This window comes from Paralichthys olivaceus, chromosome 23, assembly GCF_024713975.1.
Source record: "Paralichthys olivaceus isolate ysfri-2021 chromosome 23, ASM2471397v2, whole genome shotgun sequence".
Classification (NCBI taxonomy): domain Eukaryota; kingdom Metazoa; phylum Chordata; class Actinopteri; order Pleuronectiformes; family Paralichthyidae; genus Paralichthys; species Paralichthys olivaceus.
The window spans coordinates 3,933,970-3,946,047 of NC_091115.1; the positions used below are offsets into that span (position 1 = coordinate 3,933,970).

The following is a 12,078-nucleotide window of genomic DNA, read 5'->3' on the forward strand; positions in this document are numbered from 1 at the left end:
GGAATCCAACAAATTAAAATAAGAAATGCTGACTTAAATAATAAAGTACATATATGGACTATAAACAAATTGTATCCTCACATTATCTAGCCCATTATTCAATTCAATTTAATAATTAGTTATTTTTGACAAACAGAAATTAACAATTCATAACCAGATATATTCATATTTAAAAATATTATCTTAACTTGTTGTTAATGATGATGATTAGTGACAACAATAATAATATTTGGGAACATTGTTTAATATTATAAAAGAGACCAAGTTAGCTGTATATGCTAATTTTCATATTATATATATATATATATGGATAAGATATGAACAGTACAACGCAGCCCCGTCCTACTGCAACAAACCCATTATTTAAACACAATGGAACATAAAATAACCCATAATTTAAAAAATTATAATAAGTTGAAATAATAATAATGACATGAATTCATCTGCCCGGGGTTTCTGTGCACCCACACCACCAAAGGAACTCATAGACACACAAAAACAAGCAAAGTCTTTATATTTGTAAATGATTTATTATTCATTAGTTTCCACAAACATCATCATTAGTCATTGCACATAAAGCTTAGCGACCTCAAGAGTTTGACGTGCAAGTGCGGAATCATTATGCAAACTTAAATTCATAAAATTATAATTCTCTTTAATGCTGTTTTCAAGCTCACAGAGTATTAAAATGTAAAGAACCACGGACAGGAGAGACAGAGGGACCTTCAGAGTGCAGGGATCAAGTTCAAGTGAAATCATCAGTGAGCAGATAAGGCATTCATTGTGTGGGTATTGTAGAGAAACACAAAAGAAAAGATCTGATGCTCTTTGATTTCACATTCTGAGCAGCCTCCTCGCTCCATGTGATGTTCAAAGATGTTCCTCACCCTTTTTTGGAAAAAGTAAAAGTTGTGTTCTCTCAACAATACTCAACAACCTTCACGGAAACTTCCTTCGGCTCCACCGTCAGAGGACACTGCTGGCAGCCCACCCAGAAGTACGGGAAGACTCTCTCTGCGATGGCGTGCTTGAAGGTGTAGATGTGCGTGTTGTCCTGCGGGTTGTAGAACGACACCCGGCCCTTGTCGCAGTCCAGCAGCACCCTGACCCTCTGTGGGTTCTTCTTCAGGGTGAGGCGGGACAGAGGAGAGGTGCCTGCGAAGTACATTTTGTGGTAGAAGTACACGCACAGGTAGCCGTTCATCAGCACCGACGACACCTTCTCTTTCCTCAGCACCGACTCTTTGGCCACGCCGACGACCCACGCCGTGTTGTCGCCCACGTTCACGTCCCAGGAGTGCTTCCCAGAGGTGAAGCCCTCGTGGCCCAGCACGGCCGTGTCGGGGTGAAACCTCTCCGGGTTGTCGGGCAGCTGCTGCATCTCGTCGCTGTCGCAGACGCTGGTGAGGTCGTCCGACAAGGTGAGCCAAGGGGCGGCGGTGTTCGGGTCCAGAGTGACCGGGGCTGAAGGGAACAAGATCGACAGCCGCTGTTAGATGTTGATTCAAAACACTCTCTGCACAAGATAATGGGAGACGCTGCACACAGTATGCAAGTGTGGTGCATGACGTCACAATTACCCAGAAGTATCGACGGACTAGTGTTTCAGGAACTTTACAGTTTTTTGTCTGGACTTTTTAACTCAACTTAACTTTGACATATAGAAAAAAACACACGAGAGGAAAGACAAAGTAAAAGAGCTTCATGTGTCGACTTTAAAGAATAAACCTCGAGCGTGTTCTCACTGTATTTGATGATTTTATGCATCTTCTCCCAAACGTGGAACGTCAGAGATCCCACATATTTGGCCACATCGATGAGCGCCGCTGGAGCCATGACTGGAGCTTCAGCTGGACTGTCGGTGCTGTGGGAAACAAGGTAAATGGACTTTGTGTCTCAAAATATAAAAAAAGAAAAGAAAAGTTTCAAACATAAAAGATTTTCTACCTCGGCAGCGCCCCCTTGCATTTCTGAAACAAAACAAGACATTGCAATTCGCTTAAAAAACTGAAGAGAGAAACTGAAAGAACTCAAGCTGATTTTTTAAGACGTTTACAAACGTACATGAAGGACAAAGATGTCCTCTAAAGCCATCTCCTCCTCCAACTCTCTGATCGATGCCGACACGGACGTTATATTTCTCTCAATCTCTTCAATTCTCTGCATCATCTCTCGCTTTTTCTCCTCCTCCTCCCTCCTCAGCTCGTCCATCCTGGCCTCCTCCTCCGCCTGAAGGAAGCTGTGAAGTTTTTGAAACTCCTCTCGGGTTCGTCTCTCCACGTAACGGGCCTGGACCTGGAATGAAAAGCAGCGTATGAGAGAGAGGAAGGCTTGGAAACGATCAACGTGGTAAAAAGACGTTCACGCCAGAAACCCTCACCTGAATGTAAACCACAGTCTCCTCGTAGTTTTTCTTCATTTTGTCAAACGCGTCTTTCTTTTCCTGCAACAAGCCGACGACCGTCTTCATCTTCTCCTGAGCGGAGAGAATTAATTTGAGAAACGTATTAACATAACCTCATAATTGTAACATCCTCAAACACGGCAGCTCACAGGGAGCTTAGATAAACAGCCTGGAGAAGGAGCACATCAATATTCCGCCTCATCCTGAAGAATTCACCTTCACGTCTGCCACGGCTTCGCTGACGGGGCAGCAGTCGTGCTGCTTGTGTTTCCTGGAGGTGTGACAGACCACGCAGATGGGCTCCTTGTCCAACAGGCAGAAAAGCTTCAGCCTCTCCCCGTGGAGGGGGCACATCTCCCCCGGCTCGCAGGGCAGCTCTTCGGCTTTCCTCTCCTCGGGTCCCTCGTCCTCCTCGGGGACGCACGACTCGCACAGGTTCTTCAGGGTGAGGCTGGGCACGGGGTCGTCCACGCTCTCGGCCCTGCACAGGGGGCAGTCGCGGGCTCGCCCCCGCCGGCTCCAGTAATGCTGCAGGCAGGAGGCACAGAAGCTGTGGCTGCACTTGAGGACCACGGGGTCCTTGAAGATACTGTAGCAGATGGGACAGGTGAGGTCCACCTCCTGGAGAGAGAGCCGGCCGGCCATTCTGACGCCTGGGAAACCGAAAGCAGAGCAAACACAGAGACACATGATCAAACACAGGGAGAGTTTTTATTTATACCCACAAGCACTTTCACTTTAAACTGCTGCTCACAACCCAGTGTTTCTAACGCAGTGTTTCTAACCTTTCATGGATCAACTGAGTATTTGTCAGTTTCACATAAGAGGAGCTGGATGTAAACATACCTGACAGCCTGTGACAGCAGGTCCGGATCTGTGAGCACTTCCTACTTCCTGTTGTGTTGAGTCACTTAAAGGAGGAGGAGACTCGATGCTTTAACCCTTAACTCCCCCCTCAACCTCTCAGACTCAGACTCAGAATAAATCCATGGAGGTTTTCACATGTTTGAAGCGTCAACGCAGAGCAAATTCAAACTGATGTTCACTTTTAGGTTTTTGGTTTTTACAGTGTTGTGTTATTTGCTCGTGAACTGTGGTGGACATCCACCTCTGCGGGCTCCACACTGTTTGAAAATAGAGAAACTAATGTCGCCTGACGTGCTCGTGACTCTGTTCATCAAGTGTCACAAGATTCTGCTTCAGTTTTTAAGATTTACAAACCAGAGAAGTCGAGAAAAACTTCAAGATTCAACTTTAAGAACAAAACAGTAACACTGCACTAAACATGTGAAACAGCCAAAGAGAAAATACATGAAGCAACGTGCCACCGATACAAGTCTGAGCTGTCAATCATGACGTGTCGCCTCGTTCTTAATAGATCCAGACGCTTTGGGCTTCACTTTTAGGAGCCGTCATGTCGTCCATCTTTGGTTCGGTTGGTTAGAACCTGGCAGTCGGAGCTGCAGAGGAAGATTTAACTGACTGACATGAAAAACCTGTAGCTTTGCCCGGTGATGTGACGAAGTGACCTTTACCGTCCCGTCACCTTCAAGAGGAGCTCCAGCACGACGCCAGTTTTTTCCCCTTGAGTTGATTTTAAGTGAGATTTCTTTGGAGCCTCCTCGCTGTCTTGTCATGAGAGTGGCAGCACAGATGGTCTGTTTGTCATCTATCACGGAGGAGTTGAGTTTCCAGCAGATGTTTCAGGTTGTGTGTTTTTTTTTTCCTCCACAGGAACGACTCAGAATGTTGTTTTTTTTTTTTAAAGGCGTGCTGAGCTCTGCTTCATCTGAGCAATAAATCATTTCCTATGTTGATATTTAGTTCATAAATTATATATAAAAAGTTCTTTACAAAGCTGTTTAAGTTTTCACTTGCAGCAAAGTTGTTTTATTTATGGTCGGAACGTGGTTTCTGTGCTTTGGGGAATTCTGGAGAGATGTTTTTGTAATTAAATATGACATTGCATGTGGATGGTCTTCGATGTTCCATCTATTACAGTGTTTAAATCCACAAACCTATTTATTCTCAAGTGCTTTAAACCAAACTTATTTATAAAATCCAAGGACACGCCATCATTTTATTTTACATTTATCTGTTTTATGAATTTACCCATTGTAACTTATTTTTAAACGTTTATTGTGACTTATTTTACCTTTTAAAATCTCTGTGCCTCTTTTTTTTAATAATATTGCTTCAGTGTCAAAAGACAACGATACAAGAAGGTTTGTAAAAAATACTGGAGTCATCATTTCTGATTAATGCAAGTTTGTCTGATCCCACGACACTGAGCAATAAAATGTGTCACCACCTTCACACAGAGTTGGTGACATGTTCCCCCTGCTGTTGTATTTATTGGTGCCACTAGATGTCAGGATTTACCCGCGTTGAGAAAAGTGGGCCTCGGTTCCTGAGCGTTCATGCAGACGACTCAGCTTTGCATCAAATTGACTTGATGCGAAACAGACAAATACCAGGAGATAAGATAAGATTTGTCTTTTTTAACCATGATAGAAAAAAAATACCTGTGACCTGAGGATGGAGCAGTTAAACGTGCACATCTACCTGGATGTCACGGTCGGCCTCAGCCTCCCCCGCTGCCCTGCAAATTGGTTGTCAGCCACTGTGGCCCGGGCTAATAGTGATTCATTATTGCTGGTGTTCTCAGGGCTTCATCAGGGCTGGAGGGGGGTGGGAGGAGGAGAGAAGGGGTGCGGGGGGGGAGAGAGTGTTGTGTCAATCTTTCAGCATCTAATGAGGACAGGCGGGCGAACACGGTGCAGAGACAACCTCAGTCAGACCTGTCTAACCACATGATACTTTACAGACAGCATCAGGACCACTCACCAAGCTTTGACGGAGCCCAACTGCAAAAAACATCTATGCACCATCCCCCTCCCTCTTTTTTGTTATTGATGACTGCAGCTGGGGGGGGGGGGGTGTGTGTGTGTGTGTGTGCATTACCAAACATCATGAGTGACGCATCACACTTTCATATTTATTTCAGCCTTGTACAAGCCTATTTGCAAGTATGGGACCAAAAGTCGATAGTCTATTACGCTGCTGTGTTGTGTGGTTAAGCTGGACGATAAAAAGTGAGTTCAAGCCGGTGGATTTACAGAGAGGCCATGAAATGAAGAAACAAGGGAGGATGAATGAAAAGAGAGAAACAGGTTTTATCGCATGGATTGACGGTGTCTTCGTCTCCTCCACTTCATGACTGGCTCCGTGTTGACACAATTGTTTACTTTTTTTTGCTGCAAAACTATTAGAATATTAGAATATTTAAACATTGAAGTACCCGTTCCTTCTTATTCAACTTTTAAAAATTAGGGGTAATACGAATTATTCATTGTGGCATTTCTATTAGATTCAATGGCCACAAAAAAAGTCATGTTTCTGTCCTTTTGAATTGATATTCACTCAACATTCACGCTTGTTTTAGCTCCGTCTTGGGTCTCCACCTCCTCCTGAGGGAAATATTTAGTTCTATAGCTGATAAAATACTCCACTTGTTCATACCGTGTGTTCATAAACTACAGAAATATACATTTTTAAGATCCTTCTCTGCTACTCGAGTGTGCCACTGTGCTTTTTGACTCTTACCTCACTTGAATCTCTCAAAATTTGAAGGATATTTGCAGGATAATAACATTCCAGCGCGTGTTGAAGTCCCTGCAGTAAAACGATTACAGTCAGTGGGCAGCAGCTGAGTCAGTGTGCAGTGCACAGAGGACATTATCAGATTAATCTCCAACTTTGGTAATTGTAATTGCTGCCACAGAGGCGAGAGAGGGGGAGAGGGCACCAGAAGCGATTTTCTGCCGTATCAATATTTGATCTTTTCAGATTAAAATACTTGTGACGCGTCAACAAATCATTTCCATGCTCTTCACACGGTGACTCATGAGCAGCCCGCTCCGTCGCCGTCAGCATCAAAGAGGGAAATGCTGCACCTCTATTCCATTGGAGGTTTCTTTTCATTTCGTCTCCTCTTTCACACATGAATTGAGGGCTCCATATAAATTGGATTAAATGCACAATTTGATTACGTTCTGCGAGGCACTCTAAAGCCATGGTACCTTTATTTCTGGTCACATATTGATTTCTCTCCTTTGATAATGGCTGAGAAACTTTTTGACGACAATCTGAAACTGCAAGGCCGAGCTCTTCCCCCTGCTTTCCTTTTGCAGTGTGTGTGTAGGAGGCTTTGACTGAAAACACACACTTGCATGTTGCTCACACACACACACACACACCGACGTGAGCAGAACCTACACATTAACACCTCGGCATTTTTTTCCATAAACACAAAAAGCATGCTCAGGATTGGAGGTGAATTTCTTATTGGAGGAGCTGCTGGAGAAAGCCTCGGGCTCAGAAACCTCCTGGAGTCTCTGGAAGGTCGCCAGGTTGTGCAGCTTCACAGGAAACCCACAGTTATCAGTGTTTCCCTCATACACACACACACACACACACACACACACACACACACACACACACACACACACACACACACACACACACACACACACGCTGTCACATGCACACCTGCACACAGCGATCCAAACCACTGGAGTTTAAAAGGAGTGACATCAATTCAATAAGCCGAGGCTGACAGGAGCGTAATACACCAACACAGCTGCTCTCTCTGTATCTCTTTGCGAACCCATTTCCCCTCCTGACTTCCTCCCCTCCCTTTAAACTCTGCCTCAGCAAAAGCAGAGTGATGACAATTTTGTTTTAGCCGGATGAATCTGCCGTCCGGGATGACCCAAATCTTTATTAGGTTATTTTTTGCCTTAAAAAAAAAGAAGGTATAGAGAGTCAGGAAATGGCGTCTGTGTGGTGTCAGGGAAAAGGCTCCCAATCTTTTTTTCCGCAGGACTTGAGTCACTTTCACTTTCATGTCATCTTTGAAATTGGAGAAGCGGGATACCAACTGCTGTTGTTGGTGGAAAAAAAAAAGAAAAAGAATCTCAATTAGATCAAACTCATGAAAGTGATGGAGCGCCTGGGGGGGCCGTGCATTGACCATGGCTATGTGGGTCATTTGGTCCGGGTTGAGGCCGCAGCAGCCTGTCACCATCGATGTGTCACATCAGCTGTGGCGTGACATGACAGGCGGCGGGGCTGCAGCCGGGGATCTTACAGAGAGGGAGGGCGACGCTATCGCGCTCGGAGCCTGCGGCACGTTTGACATAAATGTGATCATCACCTGCGGATCTTATCTGCTGCATCAAACTCCATCGTACGGGTGGATTTGTTCTGCAGGAACAAGCCCCGGGCTCCCCTTCATTTCATCAACCAGAGGGAGGCCGGGGTCTCTTTAGGGCTCAGATGGATGTGCTCGCCCTGCCACTAAGACCCCCAGAGGGCCTCTATCACGTCATATTGCACATTAAAAGTAGATCTGGGAGACGGATACCCCGCCCTCTGAGGGTCTTTGTTGGGGCAAATGTAAGACATGCACTGCTGGATGGATTCGGCAGAATCCCCCAATGACCCCTACAAGTCCTCTACGTGTGTGCATTTGTGTGTGTTTATCACTATGTGTTGCTACCGGGGGTGATAAAATCACCGCAGAGTGTGTGATGCACATAATTCGCTTGATAAACGACCTGATAGCCGTGACCTGGACAAAACAATAGCAGAGAAGAGACGCCACATTAAAGATACATGAAGGTTTTTCCTTTTTTGAGGCTGTTTGTCTTGGCAGATAAATCAAATACATTCACGATGGTTCAGATATTTGGATTTTTTTGTGACCTGAGCGATGATTTAAGAATCCCGGAGGGGGCAAACGTCAGGACGACTTCAGCCTCTGACAATTTCGTGATAGGATATTAATGTTTTTATCTCAGCCGCGAGGAGCATTTGTCCCCATCGCCACAAATGGGATTGCAGCTGTCAGGTGATTTAAAAAAGGTATCGAACAGTCAACGACAGCAGTGATCCTGTAATCTGGGAAGTCTTAGTACAGGATGTACACACACACAGTCAGACACACACTGATTCAGAAACTCAGCAGTGCCATCGAGGCCACAGCTGCGAACAGCAACACCACCACCCACATCTTGTCTGTCGTCGTATCCCACCATGCTCTGCTCCACTTTGTCCCAGCAGCCCTTTGTCCTCAGTCGCTGTGAGAGCTTCTCTTTTCTTCCTGCATGTTGAAATGATTTTCTTAAAAATGCACTTTTAAATTCTTGTTATTTACACTTTTGTAGCCGTCTCACCCCCTGTGGTGCGTTTAGAAGAGGACGACATAAACCGACCTCATGCTGGGATGGTTCTTTGTAGTAAAAGAATGAGTTGTCACAGTAGAAAGAGATTTAAAGGGCTAATAAACATGTGTAATAAAAGCTACTGTACAGAGAGGCTCTAACTGAATGTAAATACAGTGGAGGGTTATTGCTGACAGCGTCAGGACCATATATTGTCTCAGAAATGAGGTTTAACTCGATGGAGAATCTTGTTTGCACATCTTTAATTTGGCTGTTCGCACATCTTTTATTGGATGTATTTGCTGTAGGTGCTAATATGCACATGCATAGATGCAGCACATGTATGAAAGTGTATTATTATGGTTCAATGCATTTTAATCAGGAGTAACTCAGAAAAACAAATGAGGGAGTGAGCGCATTAGAATAAAAAATACAATTTATTGAGAACAGAGGACGAGAATGTGGCGCTGAGACCCAGATCACAGTAAAGGAGAAGTCCAGGAGGGACGAAGATGGGACGTGTCGTGGAGGGCGTCTGGTTGGAGGGTTTGATGGGAGAGGACCTCGTGGTGCAGGGGGGGAGGTGGGTCATGCAGTTGAGTCACCGGAAATAGAAAATATTTACGAGTTTGACATTGTGATTGGCTCAAGGTGAGTGTGTCAGGTTGTGATTGGATGAAGGCGAGAATGAGCAGGCGGAGCTGATAGGAGGCCGACAGCGTACACATGGTGCTGCATGGTATGTTTTCAGAAGTAACGTAATGTCAAACTGCTTTTTTAAAGATGAAGAATCATAGTACATAACAAAAAATAGAGACGTCCTTATACGCGTGATGTGATAGAAAGCACCAGAGGAGTCTTGTTCAGAGGATCTTGATCTGGAATCATTTTGACAAGCTTTAACCTGGACTGAGAGAAAAACCTGGATAAATGTGTAATCTACTAAATATATTTAGTCTGGATCGGTTTCCCAGTTCCAAAGAAACCAACAAACACAGAAAAGATGCTCAGAAACAGTCTCTCACTCTGGCCTGGGTTCAGTTGTTGTTGTGGATGTCAGACGAGCCCCACACCGACACATCCTCAGGTCACGGCCTCTTAAATTGACTGAGTTCCATGCATGTGCGTCTCCTTTCAACATGGACGACAACAACAGAGACCAGCACACATTCCTCCTGGTAACCAGCCTGTCTCCCCCGCCCCCCTCCTCCTCCCCCACGCACGGGGTTAGCAGAGAAGATTTAGAGGCTCGGACGGAGAAAACACAGACATGTTGCCGGGATACCAGCGCGCTGAATAAATTGATTGCATCTTACGCTAAAAGATGTACACTGAATTGGATTACGGCGGCTGTTTGTACCTTATTAGTCTGACATTTCTCCAGGAGGAGGATTGCGTCCCCAGATGACTCAGAGAGTTGGCTGCATTTAAATGTCAGAGTACAAGGGCTAATGATTTTTATGTCTTGACATGTTTTAATGTGCTTATGAAAGTGGGAAGAGAAAAAAAAGTCGGTCTAGAAAACTGCGGATTGCGGAAGGAGCCGATAAGAGACCTCCTTTTTATCGCTGCGGCTCCTTTCAAGAAGAGGAGACACAGCAAACTCTTCAAGTGAAGCCCCGACTGAGAGCATTTGATGATAGCAATTGCATAATGAGACCATCCTGGAGCTGGGAGTTCTCAACTTGAGAAATCACAGGTTTAGCGTGGGCGAGGCGGAACAATGCAAGTCTTTGTTGTGGTCCGTTTTTTATCCCCCACTTCAAATATTAATAACTTTTCGATGCCCTACATATAATGAATGTCACATCCAGTCGGAGGAGGCGCCGAGCTCCGTTCATCAAAAAGCTCAGCGCTCGTGATTTTCTCATTCCTCTGAACAGCAGCATCTTTTTAATAGGCTCATATGAACGAGAGACAATAGCTCAGCCTTAAGCCTCCGCCGCATTAATACGATGGCTAATGTGGCCTGTAATATGGCGACCATCTGTATTGACTCATGCTGCACTTGGCTTTCGATGAGGTGTTTAATCCACAGCCGGAGCCGTAATCAGCCATCGATTGGCAGACAGAGGAGCTCTTGGTCGCTGTATTCAGTCAGGCCTTTTTCGATTTTGATAAAACAATGATGTATGGCGGGCGGGCAGGAGGGGAAACAAGCTGCGATAATTGTTTTGCTGGCGTTCCCTCCCTGACCCAGCCATGCCCTCCGTGAAGGTCGAGCCTTATTGAGCGTTTGGCAGCATTTGTGACCGTATCACCACGTGGTTTCTCACGAGTTGTGATATTGATCATGAAGCAGTTTGTGGCCTTCGAACGGTGAATTTCACAAACGGGCCGTTTATATACAGAACGAGTGAAGAACTTGAGGTAGAGTGAAAGCTAATCCAAAGGCTGAGGCTGATGATTTCAGTCGTTGTAAATGTTGTAAATTGACGTCTCTTCAATATTGTTACGATAAAAAAAAGGATCAGGTGCGACTGACATTTAATCATTTAAATGATGGACCAGCAGTTTGCAGCATCAGGAGTTTTAATACTTGACGAATGGACTTTAGAATTAATTTAGAAGGAAAACAAGCAAACAAAATGTCAGAAAACTACAGAATAAAAGAAACTACCAGGAAAACTGGTGAACAAGAAAGTCAGGGGACGTCAGCAGACCGACTGCCAGAGGAGAACGAGGAGCACACAGACTTTTTAGACGGTGATTGAATTCAGGTGTGTCTGACATGTTGGAGCAGGTGATGACAATCACAGGAGGGAGGTAAAGTAAGAAACACACGAGAGGAACAAAAGCTTTCAATCCAAGAAAGACAATGACCAAAGGGATTACAAGACAAAACCAAAATCTAAGTCTCTGAACAAGTGTGAACTTGTGTTTCTGAACCTTCTGTGTTTTGTGACTTTTCATTTGTAAACACAAAATCTCAAATCCACAAAAATGTCCAAGACTAAAAAACCTAAGAGCTTTAGTGATTTAAAACATTTGGTTTATTGTCCTTTCATGTTGTTGTTTTACGTTTCGGATTGTTTTACTTCCTGACGTGTTTCCTCGTCGATAACCTGCTTCAGCTCAGATGTTTCCACCAGTGACTTGACAGTTCACATAGAGCAGAGAGAGACACGTTGACCTTTATTCAGACTTTCAGGTGTGAAAACGCTCTTAATGTCATTTCCTTTCCTTATTAGATGCGCGTCAAAGATTCAGATTTTTTGTTTAGATAAATAGCTGGATAGCTCAAGAGTAAGTCTGAGATGATTTCACCAATATCTCTGTCAGACTCCCTGATTCAAGCCTCTCCTCTGTGAGTGATCCAGTCAGTGCTCGTGTCAGTTATTTGCATCTGTCCGGCTCCCGATGGTTACGAGGGCGCTAAAGGTCAACACGGTCTGGCCTCACCTCCCTGGACCGGGGCTGCTCTCAACCTCATTAAGTGGAAATCAG

The 12,078-nt window shown here is 44.7% G+C and overlaps 1 protein-coding gene across 1 annotated transcript; it reads right to left on the reverse strand.

Annotated features, from left to right (window-relative positions):
• Window positions 1-510: 510 nt before the first annotated feature.
• On the reverse strand, window positions 511-3,362 carry LOC109643135 (E3 ubiquitin-protein ligase TRIM35-like). The gene is made up of 7 exons (XM_020108156.2): window positions 3,251-3,362; window positions 2,621-3,057; window positions 2,381-2,476; window positions 2,065-2,295; window positions 1,948-1,970; window positions 1,746-1,864; window positions 511-1,464 (listed from the first exon to the last, which is right to left on the reverse strand). Exons 2-7 carry the CDS (start codon window positions 3,047-3,049, stop codon window positions 920-922), a joined length of 1,443 nt encoding a protein of 480 aa, XP_019963715.2. The 5' UTR covers window positions 3,050-3,057; window positions 3,251-3,362; the 3' UTR covers window positions 511-919.
• Between the last annotated feature and the right edge of the window lie 8,716 nt (window positions 3,363-12,078).

Bases quoted from the DNA above. Each gene is read 5' to 3' on its own strand.
- LOC109643135 (XM_020108156.2), bottom strand. From the start codon at position 3,049: ATGGCCGGCCGGCTCTCTCTCCAGGAGGTGGACCTCACCTGTCCCATC. The intron at 2,477-2,620 runs GTGAATTCTTCA...CTCTCCGCTCAG, and splicing joins AAGCCGTGGCAGACGTGAAG to GAGAAGATGAAGACGGTCGT. The intron at 1,465-1,745 runs GTGAGAACACGC...TGTTCCCTTCAG, and splicing joins GCATAAAATCATCAAATACA to CCCCGGTCACTCTGGACCCG.